General features: G+C 55.2%; 3 protein-coding genes across 19 annotated transcripts; 2 read left to right on the top strand and 1 right to left on the bottom strand.

Annotated features, from left to right (window-relative positions):
* The first annotated feature begins 1 nt into the window (after position 1).
* On the top strand, positions 2–8,176 carry PCGF1 (polycomb group ring finger 1). 4 transcript variants are annotated; one of them, XM_045788360.2, is made up of 11 exons: positions 2–166; positions 591–696; positions 854–1,006; positions 1,176–1,247; positions 1,371–1,476; positions 1,657–1,690; positions 1,790–1,876; positions 2,010–2,090; positions 2,194–2,237; positions 2,405–2,511; positions 3,462–8,176. In XM_045788360.2, exons 1-10 carry the CDS (start codon positions 74–76, stop codon positions 2,460–2,462), a joined length of 834 nt encoding a protein of 277 aa, XP_045644316.1. In that variant the 5' UTR covers positions 2–73; the 3' UTR covers positions 2,463–2,511; positions 3,462–8,176. The 4 variants fall into 4 exon arrangements, with proteins under 4 accessions (XP_045644316.1, XP_045644315.1, XP_087719725.1 ...); XM_045788359.2 differs by lacking the exon at positions 2,194–2,237; XM_045788361.2 differs by lacking the exons at positions 2,405–2,511; positions 3,462–8,176 and having other exon boundaries at positions 6–166; positions 2,194–2,341.
* An 80-nt stretch (positions 8,177–8,256) lies between these two features.
* Positions 8,257–10,156, top strand: LBX2 (ladybird homeobox 2). The gene is made up of 2 exons (XM_045788358.2): positions 8,257–8,531; positions 9,596–10,156. Exons 1-2 carry the CDS (start codon positions 8,327–8,329, stop codon positions 9,970–9,972), a joined length of 582 nt encoding a protein of 193 aa, XP_045644314.1. The 5' UTR covers positions 8,257–8,326; the 3' UTR covers positions 9,973–10,156.
* A 3,511-nt stretch (positions 10,157–13,667) lies between these two features.
* TTC31 (tetratricopeptide repeat domain 31) lies at positions 13,668–20,806 on the bottom strand. Of its 14 annotated transcripts, none has more exons than XM_087863581.1 (13): positions 20,677–20,806; positions 20,425–20,513; positions 16,926–17,028; positions 16,585–16,805; positions 16,326–16,409; positions 15,775–15,849; positions 15,612–15,692; positions 15,299–15,493; positions 14,996–15,047; positions 14,823–14,913; positions 14,593–14,734; positions 14,275–14,376; positions 13,668–14,090 (listed from the first exon to the last, which is right to left on the bottom strand). In XM_087863581.1, the coding sequence occupies exons 1-13, from the start codon at positions 20,714–20,716 to the stop codon at positions 13,791–13,793; spliced, it is 1,575 nt and encodes a 524-aa protein (XP_087719707.1). In that variant the 5' UTR covers positions 20,717–20,806; the 3' UTR covers positions 13,668–13,790. The 14 variants fall into 14 exon arrangements, with proteins under 14 accessions (XP_087719707.1, XP_087719716.1, XP_045644306.2 ...); XM_087863590.1 differs by having other exon boundaries at positions 13,668–14,087; XM_045788350.2 differs by having other exon boundaries at positions 15,793–15,849.
* Positions 20,807–20,850: the final 44 nt, after the last annotated feature.

The following is a 20,850-nucleotide window of genomic DNA, read 5'->3' as shown; positions in this document are numbered from 1 at the left end:
GCCCTCGTTGCTGGGCGACAAGTCCCGCCCCGCAGGCGGCACCGGAAGTGGCAGGCCGGGATCAGCCTTTAAGATGGCGTCTCCTCAGGGGGGCCAGATTGCGATCGCGATGAGGCTTCGGAACCAGCTCCAGTCAGTGTACAAGATGGACCCGCTACGGAACGAGGTGCAGGGGCGGTAGGGTTACTGCTGTGGTCGGCTAGCGGTGCGAACAGGGGCCGGCTAGAGGACGGGCGGTGGCTGGCCCGGCGCCCAGTGCGCCTGCGCAGAGACAGGGTGCCCAATGCGCCTGCGCGATTGTGGTCGGTTGCCAAACTCAGAGCTAGGACGCTTGCGCATTGTGCCGCCCACGTCGTGTAGTCTCCCTTGGGAAAGGAAGGTCGGGCGAGTCCACGGGAAGGGAGCCCCCGCTGTGCGCGGAGCCCCCTGCTGGGCGGAGGGGGAGTGTCAGCTCTCAGGAGGTAATGCCCTGCGGACCGCGCAGGGTGCGAGGCTTGGCGGTGGGGTTTGTTGAAAGGCATCTACCCAGCTGGGAAGGCGTATGATTTGGGTTTGGAGGGGGTGATTGGTGACGGAGAGTGGGTCCGCAGGAGGAGGTCCGAGTAAAGATCAAAGACCTGAATGAGCATATCGTCTGCTGCCTGTGCGCTGGCTACTTCGTGGATGCTACTACCATCACAGAGTGTCTTCATACTTGTGAGTGCCCTGGACCCTGGCTGGTTCTTCCAGGCCCTAGTCCCCACCAAGCTGGTTGCCAGACTGTTCACTGCCTACCCCAACCACCCAGGCACCCCACCCAGCCCATGAACCCAATTCCCAGAGGGCCTGAGAGTCTGCTTTTTTCTTCCTGCAGTCTGCAAGAGTTGTATTGTGAAGTACCTCCAAACCAGTAAGTACTGCCCCATGTGCAACATTAAGATCCATGAGACACAGCCACTGCTCAACCTCAAACTGGACCGGGTCATGCAGGACATCGTGTACAAGCTAGTGCCTGGCTTACAAGACAGTGAGTGACCAACCCAACTTTGAGGGGCCTCTAGAGGACTGATGCTGGGTGGCAACTTGAGATGACAAGGGCTTTGGTGAGAATCACATAGGTAAAGAGGTTGACAGTCAAAGGGACAAAGTATGAGGGAGGGCTAATACTTTATTTCCCACACTCCCCTCCCTTCTAGGTGAAGAGAAACGGATTCGAGAATTCTACCAGTCCCGAGGCTTGGACCGGGTCACCCAACCCAGTGGGGAAGGTATGTCCCTTGGCAGCAGGAGGGTAAGATAAAGCCCCCAGAACACCCCTCTTGCCCAGTTTTGCTCTTCTGGAGAAAAAGGAATATGGAATCTGTGCCACTCTCCTCACTACTCTTTCTTAGAGCCAGCCCTGAGCAACCTCGGCCTCCCTTTTAGCAGCTTTGACCACTCTAAAGCCCATTACTATCGCTATGATGAGCAGCTGAGCCTATGCCTGGAACGGCTGAGGTAAGAATCCGGTCATGAGCCGTCTGAAGTAACAGTGTCAGTGACTCAGAACCAGGGAGGGGCTTGGTGAGAGGGCAGGCAGTGAGGGAGTATCTGTTCCCCTGAAGAGAGTATACCATATAACTCTGGGTGGGGGACAGGGAAGAATCGGACTCCCTAACTTGTGTCTGTTTCCCCCAGTTCTGGCAAAGACAAGAATAAAAGCATCCTGCAGGTGAGAGGGGCTGAGGGGAGGGCCTCTCTAAGGAGACTCACCTCCCTGTGGCCCTTCCCTCACACACCTTGTCCTCTTGCCTTCCATCCCTATCCCCAGAACAAATATGTCAGATGTTCTGTTAGAGCTGAAGTTCGTCATCTCCGGAGGGTCCTGTGTCACCGCTTAATGCTAAATCCCCAGCATGTGAGTATTCCCACAGTAGGTTTTGGGGAAGGAAGGAGTTGAAGGGAAGGGACAGAGTCTGTAGTAGAGCAGGGTAGTTCTTGACCTACATGAGAAAGCAGTTCCTAAAGCTGTGCCCCCATCTTCCTCCTAGGTACAGCTCCTTTTTGACAATGAAGTTCTCCCAGATCACATGACCATGAAGCAGATATGGCTCTCCCGCTGGTTCGGCAAGGTAAGCCAGGACCAAGGCAGTCCCCAGGGCAGCAATGGGCTGAGGGGGCATTTTGGGTAAGAACGCGCCCACTGACTGCTTCTTCTGCTTGTTCTCTCCTTAGCCATCCCCTTTGCTTTTACAATACAGTGTGAAAGAGAAGAGGAGGTAGGGGCCAAGCCCCCACCACATCCCTGTCCCTTTCCCTCCCCAGATATTTATGTGAAATTAACTGCGGCTCTATTTTTTGAAATAAAAACTTTTAAAAAGCATCTGTTTTCTTCCTTTCTTCCTTCCACACACTCATGCTTTGTTCTGTGTTCTGCTTCCCTCAGAAATCCTCTGAGTTTCATCATGAAGGAGGGCCTCTCTATGTTCGTGGTCCCTCAGTGAATTGCCAAAGGAGAGGGGTAGAGGACCCTACACATATAAAACTCAGAAGGTGAGCGAAGTGGAACCAGGTTACCCATACCAGCTCCTTTGTTGTTGTTGTTGTTGTTGTTGTTGAAGGGAAGGCTTTCTGGAGGGGAGTTCTCACTGTACTTGAATGTTGTAGCATATGCTACAGGCTTGAGTGGAGGTGTTGTAATTCAAGAGTGGTGAGGGTAGGGCTAGGGTTGGACAGTGGCCACTATAGGACTGAAGAGCGATATTTTAAAGAAAATTCTGAAGAATTGTACTATAGGAGGAATAAAAAAAAATGTTGGTGGGTAGGACGCAGGGAGCACAAGGGTGTTGAATTGGAGACATGGTCGTCCATATAGGATTCAGTAGCCCTCAGGTACTTGGATTAGGTGAAGCCAGAGTGAGGAGAGGGAACTGGCGTCCAGGAGAGCAAGGACAGCTTCAGGTAACAAGAGGGAAGCGGCAAGGCTGTTAAGTCTCTTGATTAATTCAGCAAACATCCCTTGTCTGTATGAGCCCAGACATGAGCCTTGGGTTCTGGAAGTAAACTCAGCCAGTCTCCCTCTCCTGTGGCCTTTCAGTAAGGGTAGTCAGAAACTTGCCTGACTGAGACAATAACACATGGAGGAGGAAGCAACGAGTTCTTGAAGGGAGCTAATGGGCCGTGGCTGAATCTGGGACAAGTGGGATGAAGCAGGCACCAGAAATGTTGCCAGAACTCAACTTTAAAGCCTAAGTCTTCTACTGGCCTAAGTTTGACTCCAGGGAATTCAAAGGGGTCATGGTGCATAACTGGTGAGGGCTGAAGGCACAGAGCTTCCAGGGATAGAGATGGGGTGGCAGAGACCTAGGGGAGGTGTACAGTGAAAATGGTATGAACTGGCTGAGAGCCTGAGACTGGGGCGGCGGGAGGTGGAGGGGGACACGGTTTGAGGGGCCTGAGCATAGTGACCAATGCATAGTAGACCTGGCCTTCCCTCCACACAGATGAAGCTTGTAGGCCGTGAGAAAAGCACAATGTGGAGAGACTGCAGAAAGCAAGGAAGAGCCCTCAGGTGTGATGGGCAGACAATGAGGACCAGGGTGGGGACACTGCAGAACAATCAGCCTGACAGAATCTCCATGATTCCCAAAGCTCCCATGTCTCCGGCCTGGCCTCACGCCTGGAACGCCTATCCCTCACCCCATACTCAGCTGTTCTTTCAAGGCCCAAGTATCCTTTCCTCCAGGAAACCCTCTCTCTGCCAGAACCCAGCTTTTCCCACCCCTTCATGCCTGCCTCTACACCGGCGTATATCTTGAGGTTTGGGATTAATTATATGTAAGGGCTCCCCCCATGTCCTCTGGGACTCCACGGGCCACTCAAGCATGCCACACTGAGGCTGTTCTCAAGGGGTTTGTGGGTGAAAGGGCATTTTTAAGGAATGACCCCCCAGGGAGAGGGGTGGGCTGAGGAGGAAGGAGAGTAGAAATGCTCCTGAGGAATTTTTGGTCCCCAAGCAGCTGCAGGAGTTGGGAAGTAGTCTGACTGGGGCTTGGCAGCAGCTTGGCATCAAGAAGGCCCAGTCAGAAGATAAGGCTGACCTGGGGACCAAGCCTCAGGATGAGGCTTTTTAACGGTGCTTGGCTTGAGGCCAAGAAGCAGCCGAAGGTGCTGGAGGGGTGGGGATCTGGGGTGCAGTGGGCGGCCTCGCCTGGCCCCCAGCTCAGCAGAACCTTCTTTTTGTCTGTCAGCGGCTATGGCAGAGGCAGCTGCGGTGCGTCTCCCGGGGTGGCTGATGCAGGCCAGCTGCGGGCTGAGGGCTGAGCGCTGCTCTTCCTCTGTTTATGGGTCCACTGTCCCCCTGCCTGGCTTGTGCCGCGCAGACCCTGTCCCCCAGGGTCCCTCAGGTTAGGATCTGCGCCACGGGGGAGAATCAAGCCCAGGGTTCTGTTGAGCTGTGTGGCCCAGAATATGCTGGTTGCATTCAAAGAGGCGGCCTCGGGGCTGTCCCAATACGCAGCTGGCCCCTCCAGGGTGGTGCCCTTGACCTCGAGGCTCCTCCGGGTGGAGGCGTCAGTCCTCACCCGCAGGGTAGAGCTGGCCTTTGCCCCTGTCGCCCTTTCTCATTTAGCCTTTTCCGTTGTCCACACTCACCTGGGGGGAAGGGGCACCGAGATTTGCCCCCACCTTTGGCACAGGGGAGAACCGGTCCCTCTCACCCTGACCAGTCTCTCCCAGCACCAGGGGTGGGCAGAATAGGAGGGAAAAGGGACTTCACCGGTAGTGGACCAGTGGGTCTCGGGTGTGTGTGTGTCGAGGGTGAGGGTCTGAGAATCCCGCCGCATCCCGTGTCCCCCGCTCACACAACCACCGAAGAACAGCGGCAGGCACGCAGAGCTCTTTGTGAGCCAGCGTAAAGGGCTGCCACGGGATCACCGACCCGAGCGAGGCCCTAGAAGAAACGAAACTAAAATGTTAAGTGTCTGAGTCGGTTCATTCCGTTCATTCTCTGAAAGAGAAAACAACCCCGGAAGCGTGCGAGATGGACAGCTGCCCCGCCCCTCGCCCGGCTGCCAGAAGTTTCCTCCCTTAACTCCCACTTCGCTCTCGCTGGCTAACAGACTTCCCTAAGGATCGGGAGGGGCGGCTAAGCCCCTCTCTGTGACTATCCCTGTTCGTCTACCTCCCCCAGGGGGTTATCCAGAGGATTCCCAGTAGCCCCTTTACATTCACAGAATTCAAAGGAATGCACAGGGAGGGAAATTTGGAGACTAAAGGTTGTTTATTGAGCAGATCTCTGTGCCAAGAAGAGGGGCATCAGGCTGGGGGTGGGCCTGGGTCAGGGAACCCCCCCAGATGGGAGGCTGAGGTGGGCCAGATGGTTGAGAGGTGCGGTGTCAGGGAATGAGGGAGAAGGTGGGGGCCACAAGGAAAGGGAAATCTGAAAGGGGGTGATGAACAGAAGTGTGAGAAAGCACCCTTAAATAGGAGTGGAGGCACCTTCCTGAGGGAGTAGAAGTTGGAATGTGGGCATCTCTACAAAGGGGAGGAGCAGAGGACCCCAAATGTCTGAAAGGACAACGAGGGGAATCCGAGGAGGTGGGAGACCGCGAGGGGTTGCTTGAGAATGCTGAGAGAGGAAAACCGCCCACCGCGGGGGAAGGTGCGTATCTATGAACCACTCTGAAGGAGGCCCAGCACAGAAAGGGTTGGACCTTGGGGTGGGAGGCATGGGTGGGGGAAGCCTACAAGACAGCTGAGCGCCACAACCTCCTCCCCACCCCCAGCCCAGAACCCAGGTTTCATCTCTTAATCTCCCTCATTAATCATTCACCTTCTTCCTACCCCCATCAGCGGATCTGGTTTCTTCCCAGCTCAGGTTCCAGAGGTTTTGCTGGTAGAAGTCCCCTACTGTGGCCCCACCATCGTCTGGACACTTCCCTGGCCGCTGGGCTGACCTTAATGGGCTCTGCTGTCAGGGGCTTCCTACCTTTACTATTTTCTCCTTTCCTTTTGTCCCCCAAATGGGGATCGCCCAACTCTTTTGTCCAACCCCGTTACTTGAGCCTGGTTGCTGGGGGGAGAAGATAGGCTGGAGAGATGGAAGGGGAGGAAGGCAAAGGCCCTTCAGGAGAGAGGGTGCTCACCACAAACACACTGGTAATTGAGAGCGGAGCAAGAGACAGCCTAAAAGCTACATAGAGGACGCATGAGTGTCTGTTTGGTGACAGGCCTGGGACATGAGCTAGGGAGTTCCAGCAGCCTCCTGGGACCCTCTTTAAATGCAGATTAAGTGAAACCACCGGATAATGGTTCAGAGGACAGGCCTCCAGCCAGGAGGGTCTCTTGGCCCCCCTCCACCTCCTACCATTAATAACCAATTAGCAAGGTCCCGAGGCATCTCAGCTTTCTGCTGTGGCCTGGCTCTGCTCTCTGCCCCAGCAGTGGCCCACTGGGCCGAGTGTGTTGCTTAGGCTGCCATGAGGGTACTATGCAAGTGTCGGTGTGTCTGGAGGAGGGGGGCGTCTTATCAAGAAGACCCTGTGTTTCTCCATCTTTGTTTGGTGGGCCAGGCCAGTGCCTCAGGCTATGTGAGTTTCCCTCACCCCCACTATCAAAGTGTCTTCTTGTCCTTGTTAACGAGTCTTTGGCCCGGGTGCCTTAGATCTCCCAGGCTCTGTTTAGGGCACCTCAGCTGCAGGCTCCACTTGCCCCAGGGAACAGGCACAGAGGATCATTGCACAAATGGTGGGAGGTGCAGAGGTCCACAGAGGTGACATAATGGACAGTCCAGGAGGGCCTTCTTGGCACTGTTGGAAAAAAAACTAGAATTCTGTGGAGGCAAGTTCCTTAGGAATGGTGAGCTCCTCAGGAGCAGTGGGACTTCTCTGCCTCTGGGCTGTGAATCCCCTAGCTATTTGGGGTGTTTATATGAACAAAACCCTTCCCTTGTCGGGCCTCCAGAGCTGCCTTCTTCCTACAAAGGAGAGCTGTAGGGTGCTCACCTAAGTGTGAGCTCAGGACTAGAATAGGTGTGGGAGAAAAGAGAAAGACCGGACACAAAATAGGAATGAATATCCTGGGGCACGGGGGAGGGGGGGAGGGGTGCTCAGTTGGTTAAGCGGTTAAGTGTCTGCCTTCGGCCCAGGTCATGGTCCTGGAGTCCTGGGACTGAGCCTCAGGTCAGGCCCCCTGCTCAGGGGAAAGCCTGCGCTTCCTGCGTGTGCTGTCATATTAAAAAAAAAAAAAAAAAAAGGAATGAATATCCCAGACCTCAGAGTTTGTCCCTGAGTTGGCAGGGGTTTCTGTCCCAGGATCTGGTTGGGTCCATGAAGTGTGACCTTCAAGTCACTTTTCTATGGGGAGTGACCAGTGGCTCTTTCCATTGCTGCTCCTGCACCGTGGTTTCTGGGCTTCTCAGGCTGGGGAATCCCTGTTTGAACTACAGGAGCTTAATAAGGAGGCAAAGACAGACCGACTGGTGGGTGTCTGTGGAGGCCAGTCTTCCTTGGCAAAGACCCAGCCCAGGCAGTAGCGCTGGCTCGGGATTTGCTGTGTCCTCTCTCCCGAGGCCCACGTCTCCGCCGCTTCTCCGTGCGTTTTGACTTTCCGCGGGCCTCTGAGCCGTGGTGGGACGGCCTGGGTCCCGAGAGCCACGGGCTGGGTCCCGAGAGCCGGAGGAGTCCACTCACCTGCCTTTGCTTCCACATCGCATCCCCATTAGTCCCGGTTGCAGACGCTCTCCCAGGCCAGGTCCTGCCGAGTCTCGAGTTCCCCCAGCCCCCTCGCGCCGCACTAATAACTTCCAGCCGCCAGGACCTCTTTAAGAGCGTTCCGCGCGGGTGGGGCGGGGACGAGGGGGCTAGGTCAGGAGACTGAGGTCCTTCCTAGGAGAGATCCTAGAACAGCTCTGACCTCCCTCCTCGGAATTTTGCAAATCCCCATCCGCTGGGGCCAGGGGAAGCAATTTTATTGCCGACTAGTTTATGAGCCAGAGCAGCGGTTGGCGGGGAGTCAGTGGCACACAGAATCTGGGGGCCGTCCAGGAAGGGTCCAGCCAGAATGTGCACCGGGCCGCGCCCCGCAGCGCGGAGCAGCTCGGCGCCCCGGTGCGGCAGGTTGTTCTGGGGCTTCTCTCCGAGCCTCCCCATCCTGTAGAAATACCGCTGCCGAGACATCTACCAGCTCCAGACCCACGGCGGCCCCGAGTTGGGGGTTGGGGGCGCAGGAGGAGGGGCACACGGGGCTCGGGCCCAGCGCGGGGGGCGGGTCCGAGGCGGGGGGCCCAGATCGGGAGCCGCGCGCTGGGGCCCAGGCAGCTGCGGAGCGGATCGCAGCCGGCGGCGGGACCGCCACAGCCCGACCGGCCATGAACTCGGGACCCGAGCCCCGGACACCCCGGACACTATTCAGCATCGCAGACATCCTAGGCCCGCGCATGGTTCCCCGAGGACCTTCTACGTCTCAGCTTCCAGAGGCGAGCCCTGGTCCCACGTCGCCTCTGTGCGCGCTGGAGGAGCTGACCAGTAAAACTTTCCGCGGACTTGACGGGCACGCTCCAGAGTCCTCTGAAGGTATAGCGCCGGCGAAGTCGCGCACTTTGACTCGGTCTTCTCCCCATCTCTCTCCTCCAGGTCCCGGTCTCGAACCTTCGTTCACCCTGGCCGCCACCCTAATCTGCCCCCTGCCCTCAGCGCACGTGCTGGGACGTGCATCTCCCGCTCCTCACCTCCCCTCCGTTAGTTCCCAGGCTCCGCGGCCGCTCCTGGAGGCCGCCAGCGCCGAGGGGAAGGGCCGGTCTGTCGAGAACTGAGTGACCCGTGGGTCCGTTCGCTGTAGGCGGGGCAATCGCGACAGAGAGAGACTGGTGAGAAGGAGACAAAAGGCCTGAGCGGGAGGCTGTAAACGAGTGAGCTAGGGCAAGGGCGGTGCAGAAAGTGCTGGGGGGCGAGGCTCGGGCCTCCCCGGGTGACCTCGCTCTGCTCCACGCCGCTGTCTTCTGGAGAGGGCACAGAAGCAGAAAGTCTTTGGGGCAGCAAGGGTCCGGGGACTACGGACTTCGCCTCTCCTTACCCTTTGATCCCCCATACCTCCCTTTTGGGCTCGAGGAGGGGGCGCCGTGTCATTAAAGAAGGGTAAACCGAGAGTGCCCATCATGACCCATGAGTCTTTAGAAGGGCACGATCCGGGTCCTATTAACACTCATCATGCCGGGCTAGCTGCCTTTATTTTGACCATGGTCGGGCCTCACCTCGGGTGCCGGCCCCAACCCACAAGCTCGCTTATCCTGGGGCTCCCAAAGGCCTCGGAGGTCCCGCCCCAGATGGCCTGCCCCTGCGCCAGGTCTTCTCTGGCCTATCCCGCTCTCCTCCCGCTGCCTCACCTCCGCAAGATGCCCTCAAGCCTGCTGCCTCCCATACCCTAGTGGCCCGTTCCACTTTATGTCCCCATTCCCATCGCGGCCTGAACCCCGGTTGGGTAAGGGACCACGGTTCTGGCTCCCGTCTCCCTCCTCCCACCTCTTCCTCCCCGACCCTGGCTAGAGCTCTCCCCCACCCCACCGCCCCGCCTCAGCTTCTCCTCCCCGCAGAAGCCCGATTCCCACAGGCCAGAGACTGACCCCGCCCTATCCCCGCAGGCCGCGCCCGGGGTGCGCTGGGTCCTGGCCCGGCCGGCCGCAGACGGCGAAAGTCACGCACGGCGTTCACCGCGCAGCAGGTGCTGGAGCTGGAGCGACGCTTCGTCTTCCAGAAGTACCTGGCGCCTTCCGAGCGCGACGGGCTGGCGGCGAGGCTCGGTTTGGCCAATGCACAGGTTGTCACGTGGTTCCAGAACCGGCGCGCCAAGCTCAAGCGCGACGTGGAGGAGATGCGCGCGGACGTGGCCTCGCTGAGTGCGCTGTCCCCCGAAGTCCAGTGCCGCCTCGAGCTGCCGGATGGTGCCCCAGGCCCCGGCCCCGGCCCGCCTGACTCCGGGCCCCACCTGTCAGAAGAGGAGATTCAGGTGGACGACTGAAGGCAAAGCCGCCGCCAGCGCGCCCTGGCTCTGGGGCCCCGGACTCCTCACCTCGTGCCCCGCGCCCTGCCCGGGTTCCGGGGTGGAGGGAGGGTGTGGATCCGGCCTCCTCCGGCTCACAGTCCAGACGCTCACTTTTCCCAATTGTTGAGAATAAAATTGACTCAGTCGCATGAGGCCTCAATCCCGGCGCCCCGAGTGGTAAGAGCAAAATCTGTGGATTATTGTGCAGATTCCGCGTTTGGCTGAGGGCTTTAAACGCGATGTCTCCTTTAACCCTCCTAGCAACTCAATAAGGTAGGTGATATAATTATGCTCATTTCATACAGAAAGAATCACTAGGTCAAGATTTGGACCTATGCATCCTCCTGGACTTCACAGCCAGTGCTTGTCAGCCCAGACAGTGCTCTGGAAACTTCGAGCTGAGGGGTAGATGGGACTCTGGTAGCTTTGGGCGACCCACCCCTACTGACTGCCTTGGGTGGAGGACTCCACCAGGCCTTTGATTCCCCCCCCCCACCTTGCTCCTAACCTCTAGGTGGCCCCAGAGTGGCAATGACCTGCCTGATTTTACCCTTTCCCCACCCTGAGGTTACTTGTTAATGGGGTCCTGATCCTTTTCCTACCTTCACAGAGAACCCTATACTGAGACACAGGCAAAGTGGAGCCCCCAAGGAGAAGGGGCACAACCCTACTTCCAGGACCTCTGCCCTGCACTTGGGCAGGAAATGTCCCCACCAGGATGGTGGCCTTGGCAGGAGGATGGGGAGGCTGGCTGAGGTGGAGCTTGTAGTAGCAGCTTGGGGCCTTGCGGGTAGAATCAACAGCCTACCCCCACCGGTGGACATTTGAGGCAAATTCATTCCAATTCATTCCGCGGGTAATTACTCGCTGTCTGGCAGTGTGATGGGGAGGGAAAAGGCCTACTACCATGCAGGGCCATCCCTGCTGATCTTCAGAAGACCATGCTTAGGCTCCTTTCCGGGCCCCCTCTCTCCATGTCAGTCCTTCATCCCCCCTCAGACCCATGCTTCTGCCCAGATGCCACCATCTCATTCTCAAGTATGCTGTGAGAGTGACCCTTCCAGGATTCAAGGGGAGTCAGCTAGGGCCTCAGTTCCAGGTGGAGGTCCCCGGAGAGGCTCTTTCAGGGAGAGTGAACAAGGCTGGAAGGCAGAAGGGGACCTGGTGCTGTTAGACAATAGCTGCCCCTTACTGAGCACTGTTCAAGTGATTTGCATGGATTAATCTTCACCGTAATCCCAGGAGATAATAAGACTTTAATTTCAGTTTAAGTGTAAAGAGGCTGAATCACAGAATCCCAAGAAAAGTTGGTCATGTCCTGAAGCTTGTAAGTGGTGGGGCTGGCACTAACCTGCTTGCTTGTCTGACTCAGGGGCTCATGCTTCGGCCACTACAGGTTCTGTCCCTGTAACTGTGACTGGGCCTAACTGGAAAAAGAAAACGGTTTACGAAGAAAGCAGAGGAGAAAGGGCCCAAGGTAGGAATTTAGGCATTGTACTGTGGAGCATGGTCCGTGGAGGTGTTAAAGAGGAGAGGCATGACAGCAGTGTTCGAGCAGGCTCATCTGGCTGCAAGTGTAGGGTGGACTGGGAGGTGGCAGAGGCCTGAGCAAGGAGTGTATCTCTGGCCACTGCAGAAGGTAAGAGCCGAGGGAATTCAGGGCCAGACTTGGGGTGGGGGGAGGCTGTAACGAAAGAGAATCTGTATGATTATCCCAAAGATTGCATCCACCAGTGACCAAGGATTGCATCCATCAATGACAACCTCACAAACCTGGGCAACTGGAAGAGAAAATGGCGTCATGGACAGAAATAATGACTACTGGTGTAGAGCTAAGAATTTGTCAGCCATTATGTACAAAAAGTATTCTTTGCACCTGTGTTGCCCTTTTAATACACATAGACAACACACACACACCCTGGTTCTGGTTCAGGGCCCCTCCTTCTTCCCTTCATCCCCTTCTTAAGGCTGCCTCTGTGGAACCTTTGGAGTGACTGACTCGTTCCTGTTTGCCCAGGACTTTCCCAGCTTCAGAACGGAAAGTCCCACACTCCAGAAGTCCCTCCGTCCCAGGAAAACCAGAATGATTGGTCACCGTGCTTTCCAACCCTAGGGACTCAGAACTCCGGCTGCTGGGTTGGAACCCTACCAGTTAGCAGTGTGAGCATGGGGCAAAAGGTGTCCGGAGTCCTGTGGCTCTCAGAGAAGATTCAAGTCCAGGATAGGTCAAGGGATACTGGGGAGGGGACATTTCTTTGAGAGGCTTGAAAAGCAAGGAGCCAGCTCAGCCCGAAAGCAAAGATACCACACAGTGGTGGTGGATGCCCATTCTTTGAGGAAGCCTAGTGGAGTCCCCAGAGAAGTACCTCCCTGCTGCCTAGAACAAGGCCACATGAATGGTCTTCCTATGGAGTCACCATAATATAATCAACCCTCAAACAAACACAACCACCTCTCCCCAACGAGGCTTGAGCAAAGAACTTCCAGAACAAGTAATTCTTGTTAGGAAGGTATGATTGAGTCAAGTTTAATTGGCTCGGAGCTATAATCTCCCTCCACTTGAGGCCTCCTAAATTCCTGTCCAGTGCTTCCACCTCTCATAATCAGGCTTTGGATGACTATGAAAACTCAAGCCTCTCCCACCAAAATGGCCTCCAGATGATACAGCCTCTAGCAGGGCCTAGAACAAGTGGGTGGGCATTAGGATCAACCAGAGGGCTTAATGAAAAGCGAGCTGCTGGGCCCCACTGTCGTACTGCCTGATTTAGAAGGGCTGTCCATTTGCAGCGAGTTCTCAGGTTGCTGCTGGTCCAGGGACTGCACTTGGAGAGCCACAGCCCCAGGAACTCTTTATTTTGTGAAATAAGCAACAGTTCGCTCATACTTCTCTCTTTCCACTGTGGGGGAATCATGAATATATAGGACTGTTGCAGATAAAAACCAGTTTATTTAGCACCCATTATGTACCAGGCACTTAGTAGGTATTTTCTCACACTTTGACTTCCAGTCCTCACAACAGTCCTGTGAGGTAGGGATTGCCCCCATTTTACAGATGAGGGACCTGAGGCACAGATGTTGAGAGAACTGCCCAAGGTGACCCAACTTGTGATGGCAGACTTCATTCTGCTATACAGTATTTAACGAGCCTGCTCCATAAACAAAAAGAATTTGGGAAAGCCCTCTATAAAGAAGGTTTTTCAACATCTCCTATACAGGTGTGAATGGTGTTGAGCAAGACCATCAGGCAGCAAGAATCATTTATCCTGATGAATGGTTCCTTGGGGCAAGGCATTCTGGGAGACCCAAGAGTTCCCTGCACACCCACATTTCAATGAGCTAAGCGTCCCAAACACGGTGAGAGCTGGGCTCAGGAAGACATGAGCATCTATCAAGGTGAAGGGTGGGACTCAGGCCTCATTCATCACCTGACCCTGTTCCGGAGCATAGAGCTCTGGCTGGTGAATGAGTCCCCCAAGGCCAAGAAGCAGAGCAAGCCCCACATGCTCCCTTCTGGGCCTGTTATAGTCTGAAAACCTGAACTTCTGTACAGTTCCCTCCTTAGCCTTGGTGGATTTTATTTTTCCTTACTGTCCCCAGAGAAAGCCATCAGCTTCAGAATCCAAGAAAGGTTGTTTCAGTGGACATGGGGCTCCTTTCTGTCATCACGTCTCTGTAGCAAGAGGAATGGCCACCAGGGCTATCTTTAATTATGGTTTTAGACTACAAGGTCTCAAGATATGCAGGCAACTGGGGGATGCACACATGGCCTTGTCCTATGAGGGACAGGTCCTCCATCATCTGGCCTGAGGTAGACGCTGGGGCTGAAGTTCCAGGATACCAGAGCCCTTTGAGGCGCCCTGGAGATGGAGAGGGTGGGGTCTTCTACTGCGAGTCTGGGGGAGGGGCGAGTTGGAGTGGCTCAGGTGACATGGGGGATAATGCAGGGGTGGAGACAGAAGGCCAGCGGCTCTCACAGCAGTGCTTGGAAAGGGGCTGACAGACAGGAGGCTTGAGGTGCCAGGCCCAGCAAGGGAGAATGGCTGCGGGAACCCAGTTGACAGATGTGGCGCCCGGATTCCTCCTCGCTGACCCTGCTGAGAAGGGAGAGAGGGGGCACCTGCTACTCCTTTTCAGCAGCACAGCCCATGCCCCTCATCCCACCCATCCCTGCCCCCACTACCAGCGGAGGCAGAAGGGAGCAGCGCCCGCTGTGGAGATCCCAGCCCGTTCTCCTGCTGCCCCCTCTCGGCGGCGCGCCAGTGGGCCCGGTTCCCGTACCAGAGCGAGGTGCAGAAGGCAAGAGTGGAGCTCCCGGGCTGCGTCAGGCTGCGAGCCGCCTCTCAGGGTCTCCTGGAACACAGCAGCTGCCTCCTCAAAACGCTTCAGTCCCAGAGGGATTAGAAAGAGGAGAGTTTAGATATCAAGGGGGTGAAGGAAATTAAAACTGCCTCTTCCTCAAACTGGCCTCAGCGACCAGTACCACTAACACTGTGACACTGTGGTACTAGGAGCTTTACCAGAAAATGTCAGTATAGACCCAATCCCTACCCCACGCCACCTGAACTCCACCTACGCTTCCAACCCCAGACCCCTTACCTGCAGTCCCATCAGGGCCTTGCCCAGGCGGAAGAGGCCCCGGGGCCAACCAGGTCGCAGGGTAAGGGCCACCTGGGCATCGGCCAGGGCCCACATGGGCTGACCCAGCCGCTCATGGCAGAAAGAGCGGTTTCCAAATAACCTGACGAAGACAAAGTGGCCAAAAGTCTGTATCCTCAACACTTTGCCTTGCCCTGACCTCCCAGCACAGTGGCCAAGCCCCCACTCACCGATGATCCCGGGGGTTGAGCTTCAAAGCCTGAGTGAAGAGAACCACAGCTTTGTGGTAGAAACCATTCTGGGCAAAGCTGGTACCCAAAGCTGGGGAGGAGAGGTGGAAGGGTTCAGATGGGGCTATCCCAGGGAGGGCGGGGTGAGGAGGGAGGGAGAGAGAGAGTCTCACTTGCCAGCTCCTGGCTCTGCTGTAAGGCAGCTGCCAGCAGTCCCGGAGATGCCTAGGGATGGGGAGCAAAGTCAAGCAGGACTCAGGCCTCAGCCTCCCCAGATCCTTCTCCTTTGTTCAAACAACGAATATGGCAGTCAGCATCACCCAACTTATGTAATTCTTATGACAGTTCTGCAAGACGGTTATTAGCCCTACCTTCCTGCAGAAGAAACTACCCTAGGGTCAGAGTGTCAGTGATGGAGCCTGACCCCAAGTCTCTTAATCCTAGAGCCAGAGAACTCCTTCTACTGGTCACCTCACCTCTGCCTTAGGACTCTGCCTGGGGCTCTCTTCTATTGGAGAGCTCCCTTCCTCCTGGCCCATCTTCTCTTGGGGGCTCCGGCTTTTGCCTCGAGGCTCCTGGCTCAGTCCCTTCTCTCTGCGGGCACTGGGAGGCCAATCCCCAACCTTGCGCAAAGCCAGAGACACGAAAGTGCTAGACAGATCCAGTGAGTCCTGTGAGCAGAAAGGAAAGTTAGGAGGGGGTGGGGATGAAGTATGTCCTGGAGTAGGGGAAAGAGGAGGCAGGGGTGGGGTGGGCTGAGACTAGGAAGGGAAGGAAGGGGACTCTCACCTCTTCCTCACCACACTGTCCCTGAGGAGGGTTCCCGGGGCTGGATGGGGGGCTCCCATCCCCATCTGGGGTGGTCTTGACCTGGAGGGAAGGCAGATGGGGATCACCTTGAGCTGCCTGCCTTCTCAGCTCCTACCCTCCTGGCACCTAGTGTTCTTCGTACCTGCCTGGAGACACTCACCTTGGGCTCCCCACACTCCTGCTCCAAGCGCTCCTGTCGCTTGCGATCCTTTTGACGCTGCAACAATAATGATGATGATGCTGATGATATATTTTGAACAATGTATGTAAATACACACACACACACACACACACTTTGTATCTTGAAGCCAATTCTTTACGTGTACAATAGACACTACAGGTCGTGTACTGGGTTAAGAGCTTTGTATACGCTCTCGTTTAATCCCTGCAACTCCATGAGGCAGGTTTTGTTGTTATCCTTATGTTACAGGTGAAAAAGCAGACAGGAGAGTCACCAGGCAGAGGTCTCCCAGTAAGAAAGAGGCAGATTCCAACCCAGGTGTAGTGTGACTCCAGAACCACCACACCATATGGCTTCCACGAGACCCTCACCTCCAGGCTCTGAGCCCCTGGCCCCCTCTCGCAAGAGGATCCACTATGGGCCACCTTGAGTTCTTTCCTGTCCTCACAAAGTATCCCTCTTTCCCTCTCCCAAATCCCTCTGGGTTCCCACTCCTCCTGCCCTCCAGCTACCTTCTTCTTGAGTCGTTTCTTCTCTGCTTTCTGTTTCATGCGCTCCTCTTCAGCCACCAGCTCCTCAGCCAGGTGGTTGGCTTCCTGGAGAAGGAAAGGCAGGTGACAGGAAAAGAGAGAGAGAGAGAACAAGAAAGCCAAGGGGAGGCCAGCAGGATGGAAGGACCCTGAAAAGTCCAGATTAGGGGGCAGACAGAGGAGGGAATATGGCAGTTGGAAGAGCCCTGGGAGGGGTGAAGCCCCTTGCTGACAGTCTCACCTCTTCAGTCAGCAGGAGCTTCTGGGGCATGGCCACCTGAAGTAGGCTGTCTGAGCCACCAGGGGCGGAGGCAGAGGGACTAGGGCGGGGCTCAGACCTTTGGGGAGGATAGAGGAAGGACTTTCGGAGACCACAGTAGGTGCCCAGTCCCTTAACCCCCTTGGCCATGTCACTCTGTTCAGGAGTTTTCTCCTCGTCACAGAAATGGTCCAGGAGGTAATCTGTCAGGAGGCACAGGGAGAAGGGAAAGAAAAAACTATATGAGAGAGAGGAGCATCTGAGGGCCAGCCCTCCCCAGGGTACCAGCCTCGATCCCTGGGCCCGGACCCTGCACGCCCCACCATGGTGCTGCAGCTGTAGCCGCCCGCTGCTCCCGTCCACATGGATCTGGTGCAGGCCCTGGGGGTCACTCTCCACAAGCCGTCGAAGAAAATCCACTATGTCCTGGGAGGGGGAGGGGAGGGGAGGCTGGTGTTGAGGGGAGCTCTAGGAGAGAACGAGGGGCTTGGCTGGGTTGACCCCTCCACCACGCTGACCATAAACCAGCCAACCAGCCTGGAGAACGTTACTGGCTGACCTCTGCCCACTCAGTGCCTAAAGCCATGCTGCGCTGGTTTTCCTGGCATGTCACCTCCTTCACTACTCTCCTGCTTCCCAAGGCTTCTGTGTGGCCTTCAGCCCACCCTTCACCATACAAGATCTCCTCCCCTTGCCCTGCCACTAGGTCAGCTACACTGAGGCCCAAAAAGAGCCCTCTTACCTGCTCTTCCGGCTGTGCCCCCGGCCTACCCTTGAATATGAGCAATCCTATAGAACTCGGGCTACCTCATGCCTAAATGGGCGCGGCAGTTCCTGGCCGGCCTCTGCGCTGCATGTCATCTGGTTTCCCCCAAACCAAGCTCTCAGCCGTTCCTTCCCTACTCAGAAACTTCCAGTAATCCCCTGCTGCCAGGGCCGCAGGCAGGACTGAGTCTAGCTCCTCAGCCTGTGATTTGGAGCCTTCCAAAGAGCTCCCTGGCTTACCCTCCTCATCTTCCTCTGTAATTCGCTCCTGCTTCGCTGCTGTCATCCCTCCGCTACCAGGTTTCTTCCAGTGTTGGGATCTTCCCTCCAACTGTGCTCGAACCCCTCCTGGCTCGGAGCTTCTCACCACACCTTGTCTCACCTCCAAGGTCCAGTTCAAATTCCATCTTCCCTCAAACCTCTTCATCTCCAATGATCTCTGCCCTCACTCAACCAAGCTGTACTCACATAGCCTGTGTTACACAATTTAGAATCTTTTTTTTTTTTGAAGATTTTATTTATTTATTTAACAGAGATAGAGACAGCCAGAAAGGGAGGGAACACAAGCAGGGGGAGTGGGAGAGGAAGAAGCAGGCTCACAGCGGAGGAGCCTGATGTGGGGCTCGATCCCATAACGCCGGGATCACGCCCTGAGCCGAAGGCAGATGCTTAACCGCTGTGCCACCCAGGCGCCCCCACAATTTAGAATCTTATTATTCACTGTTTTTTATCGCTCTCTCAACTGGCAAGAAGCATGGAGCCGGAAAGAACACTTTGCTGCTTGCATCTTAGTTCTGGCTTTGCCACTGCCTGGCTCTTTGATTTTAGACAAGTCATTTAACCTCTCTGAACCTTGTCTTCATCATTCACAAAATGAGATAAGACTCTTTAAGGCTTCGCCCGTTACACTCTGTGGTTCTTACGAGAATCATTTCCTTAGTTAGTGTCAGCTTTGGAGGAGGACAGGAGTCATCTTGTCCTTGTGTGGCCTATTCAGGCCTAAACAGGGCACACATCCGACTAGGTGGTGGCCCACTGACTGAGAAACTTAGAAACCACATGAAACTCCAGAGTGCTCAACTAATGCATAGGAAGGACTTCAGATCACTGAGGTGTAGTCATCTTTCTTTCTTTCTTTCTTTCTTTCTTTCTTTCTTTCTTTCTTTCAGATTTTATTTATTTGAGAGACAGTGTGGAGAGAGAGTATGGGGGGGAAGGTCAGAGGGAGAAGCAGACCCCCTGCTGAACAGGAAGCCCAATGTGGGGCTTAATCCCTGGACTCCAGGATCATGACCTGAGCCAAAGGCAGAGGCCCAACCAACTGAGCCACCCAGGCGCCCCTGTAGTCAACTTCCTAAACAGTTTTAGAGCCAGGGTATCCTTCAGGAGATAGTCCTGACTCAACAGCATCTTCATTGACACTGCTGTGTGCTTTCATCAAGTCTTATTCTCAAATTCAATTTCCTGGTGCGTTTAATTCAACTTCCTAACTGGCCCAGTCTAGCCATCTCGAAAAACAAACCAAAAAAAAAGGATTTCCTTGACCTTCTACCTCTCCCCAGAGCATAGTCTATGCTACTCTCTTAATTCACCACATGGCCGAACACAATCTGGCTCTTCAGTCCTCCATGAACCATCTCCTACCCTCTGGTCCTACCCCTAGCTGCACTGGTCAGTGGTCTCCTCTAAAGTTCCTACAACACACCGAGTGTGCTCCCATCTCAGGGCTTTTGTCCTTGTTACTTCCTCTCCCTGGAATGCTCTTTCCCCAGTGAATGGCTCACCCCTTCAGATCCCTGCTTAAACCTTCCCCAGGAGGCCCTTTCTGACTACTCCTTTTAAAAAAGAGAAACTCAACTTCACTCAGCACTCCCTATCCTTCTTGTTTTACTTTTCTTTGCCTCTTTCACATTTGGCATACCACATTGTTTATTTGTTGACCAGCTGCCTCCACTAATTCAACGACTAAAAGGATTTTTGTGTTTGGTTACTGCTGTCTTCCAGTGCCTAAAACTGTGCCTGGTACACTGGTGGTGCTCAGGAAGTGTGTTGAATGAGCAAAGGCAGAGAGATTGATGAGGAGACTATTCTATTAGAGATGCAGCCAGGAGCTGGGTCTGAAGAACCCTGTGGACCCAGTGAGTTTGGACTTTGTCTTGTCAGTGATGGCAGTGGGCCTGATCTGGAGAGTGAAGCACTCAGGTGAAACAGCACTGGGGAAGGAAATGATTCTAGGAGTGGAATGTTCAGTTAGCAAGCCCCTATGACTATTCAGACCAGAAAGAATGAATTCTTGAACTAAGGCTGCCAATAAGTGGCAGCAGGATCAGGAATGGAAATGATGGGCTTGGGCCAAGAGACATTTCTGAAATGGATTTTAGTGAATGACTAAATATGTGAGGTAAAGGAAAGGAAGGATTATATACAATGATTCTTAGATATCTGCATTAAGCAACTGGATATCAGTTTGTGTTATCAGCCAAAACTACGGTTAGAGGAAAAGCAACCAACTTGCAAAGATGATGAATTAACCAATGGACTTGCTGAGTTTGAGGTTTTGGAGATAACCAGGAAGCAGCTGGAAATACAGCTTCTCAAGTGCTCCCAAATCTGATCCTGTCCCTCCCTCAATAACCCCATCACCTACTTTAGGACATCCAAGCCCTTGTGTCAGACAAAGCATTTCAAGCCACTTGCTGCCTTCATTTCTTACAGTTCCAACCAAACTACTCAAGTCTCACTTCAGTGAAGTTCTGTAAACTTTTCCCTGCCTTGGCGTCTTTGCTCACATTCTTCCCTCTGTTCATAGTATCTTACTCTAAGGAACTCCTACCCACTCCCCAATTCTCAACTCAGAGACCCTCGTCCGCCCAATCCTGCCCACTTCCATCACCCTCCATTTGCCACGCGCTCATCCAAGCCCGAGCCCGAGGCTATGCCTCTACGGAGCCCTCGGAGCCCAGTGTGGCGCCCGGCGGTGGCGGGGCTCAGCACAGCTGGCTGGAAAGAGGCGTAACCGAGATAAACAGGGCGAGGGAAAGCTAGGAGTCCTTTTACCTCAGCGCCGTAGTCTTCAGGACCGAACTCCTGGCAGAGTTTGGGGACAGCAGCGACCCCCAGCGGGCAGCCAGGCCGCAGAGGGCAGTCTATAGTAAAGGAAGGCGGCGGCGCGTCAAGGGGCTCGGGATGGACGGGCCGGAGCCCTCCGTCCACCGCGTGAAGCACAAGACCCTACTGAAAACAGGCAGACCCAAGTGGGGTTGTCCCTCCCCTCCTGGACCCCCTTCCCGTCTTGTCACACCTGCTTACCTAGCTTTATCCGCCCCACCGTCTTCGGAATCGGCGCCATCTCCCATCAACAGTGACCCGAAAGTGAAAGATGGTCTGGTATTTGATAGCGCCGAGGGGCGGAGTAGGACAGGGTAGGCCGCCATCTTTGTTAGGGGCAGAAGCCTCCGATTACGGAACGCGAGAGAGTTCACG

The sequence above is a fragment of the Ursus americanus genome, chromosome 7 (genome assembly GCF_024610735.1).
Source record: "Ursus americanus isolate L20-20 chromosome 7, mUrsAme1.1.p, whole genome shotgun sequence".
NCBI lineage: Eukaryota > Metazoa > Chordata > Mammalia > Carnivora > Ursidae > Ursus > Ursus americanus.
Note: the sequence above shows the minus strand (reverse complement) of the source record. Positions and strands in the feature narration are given on the sequence as shown.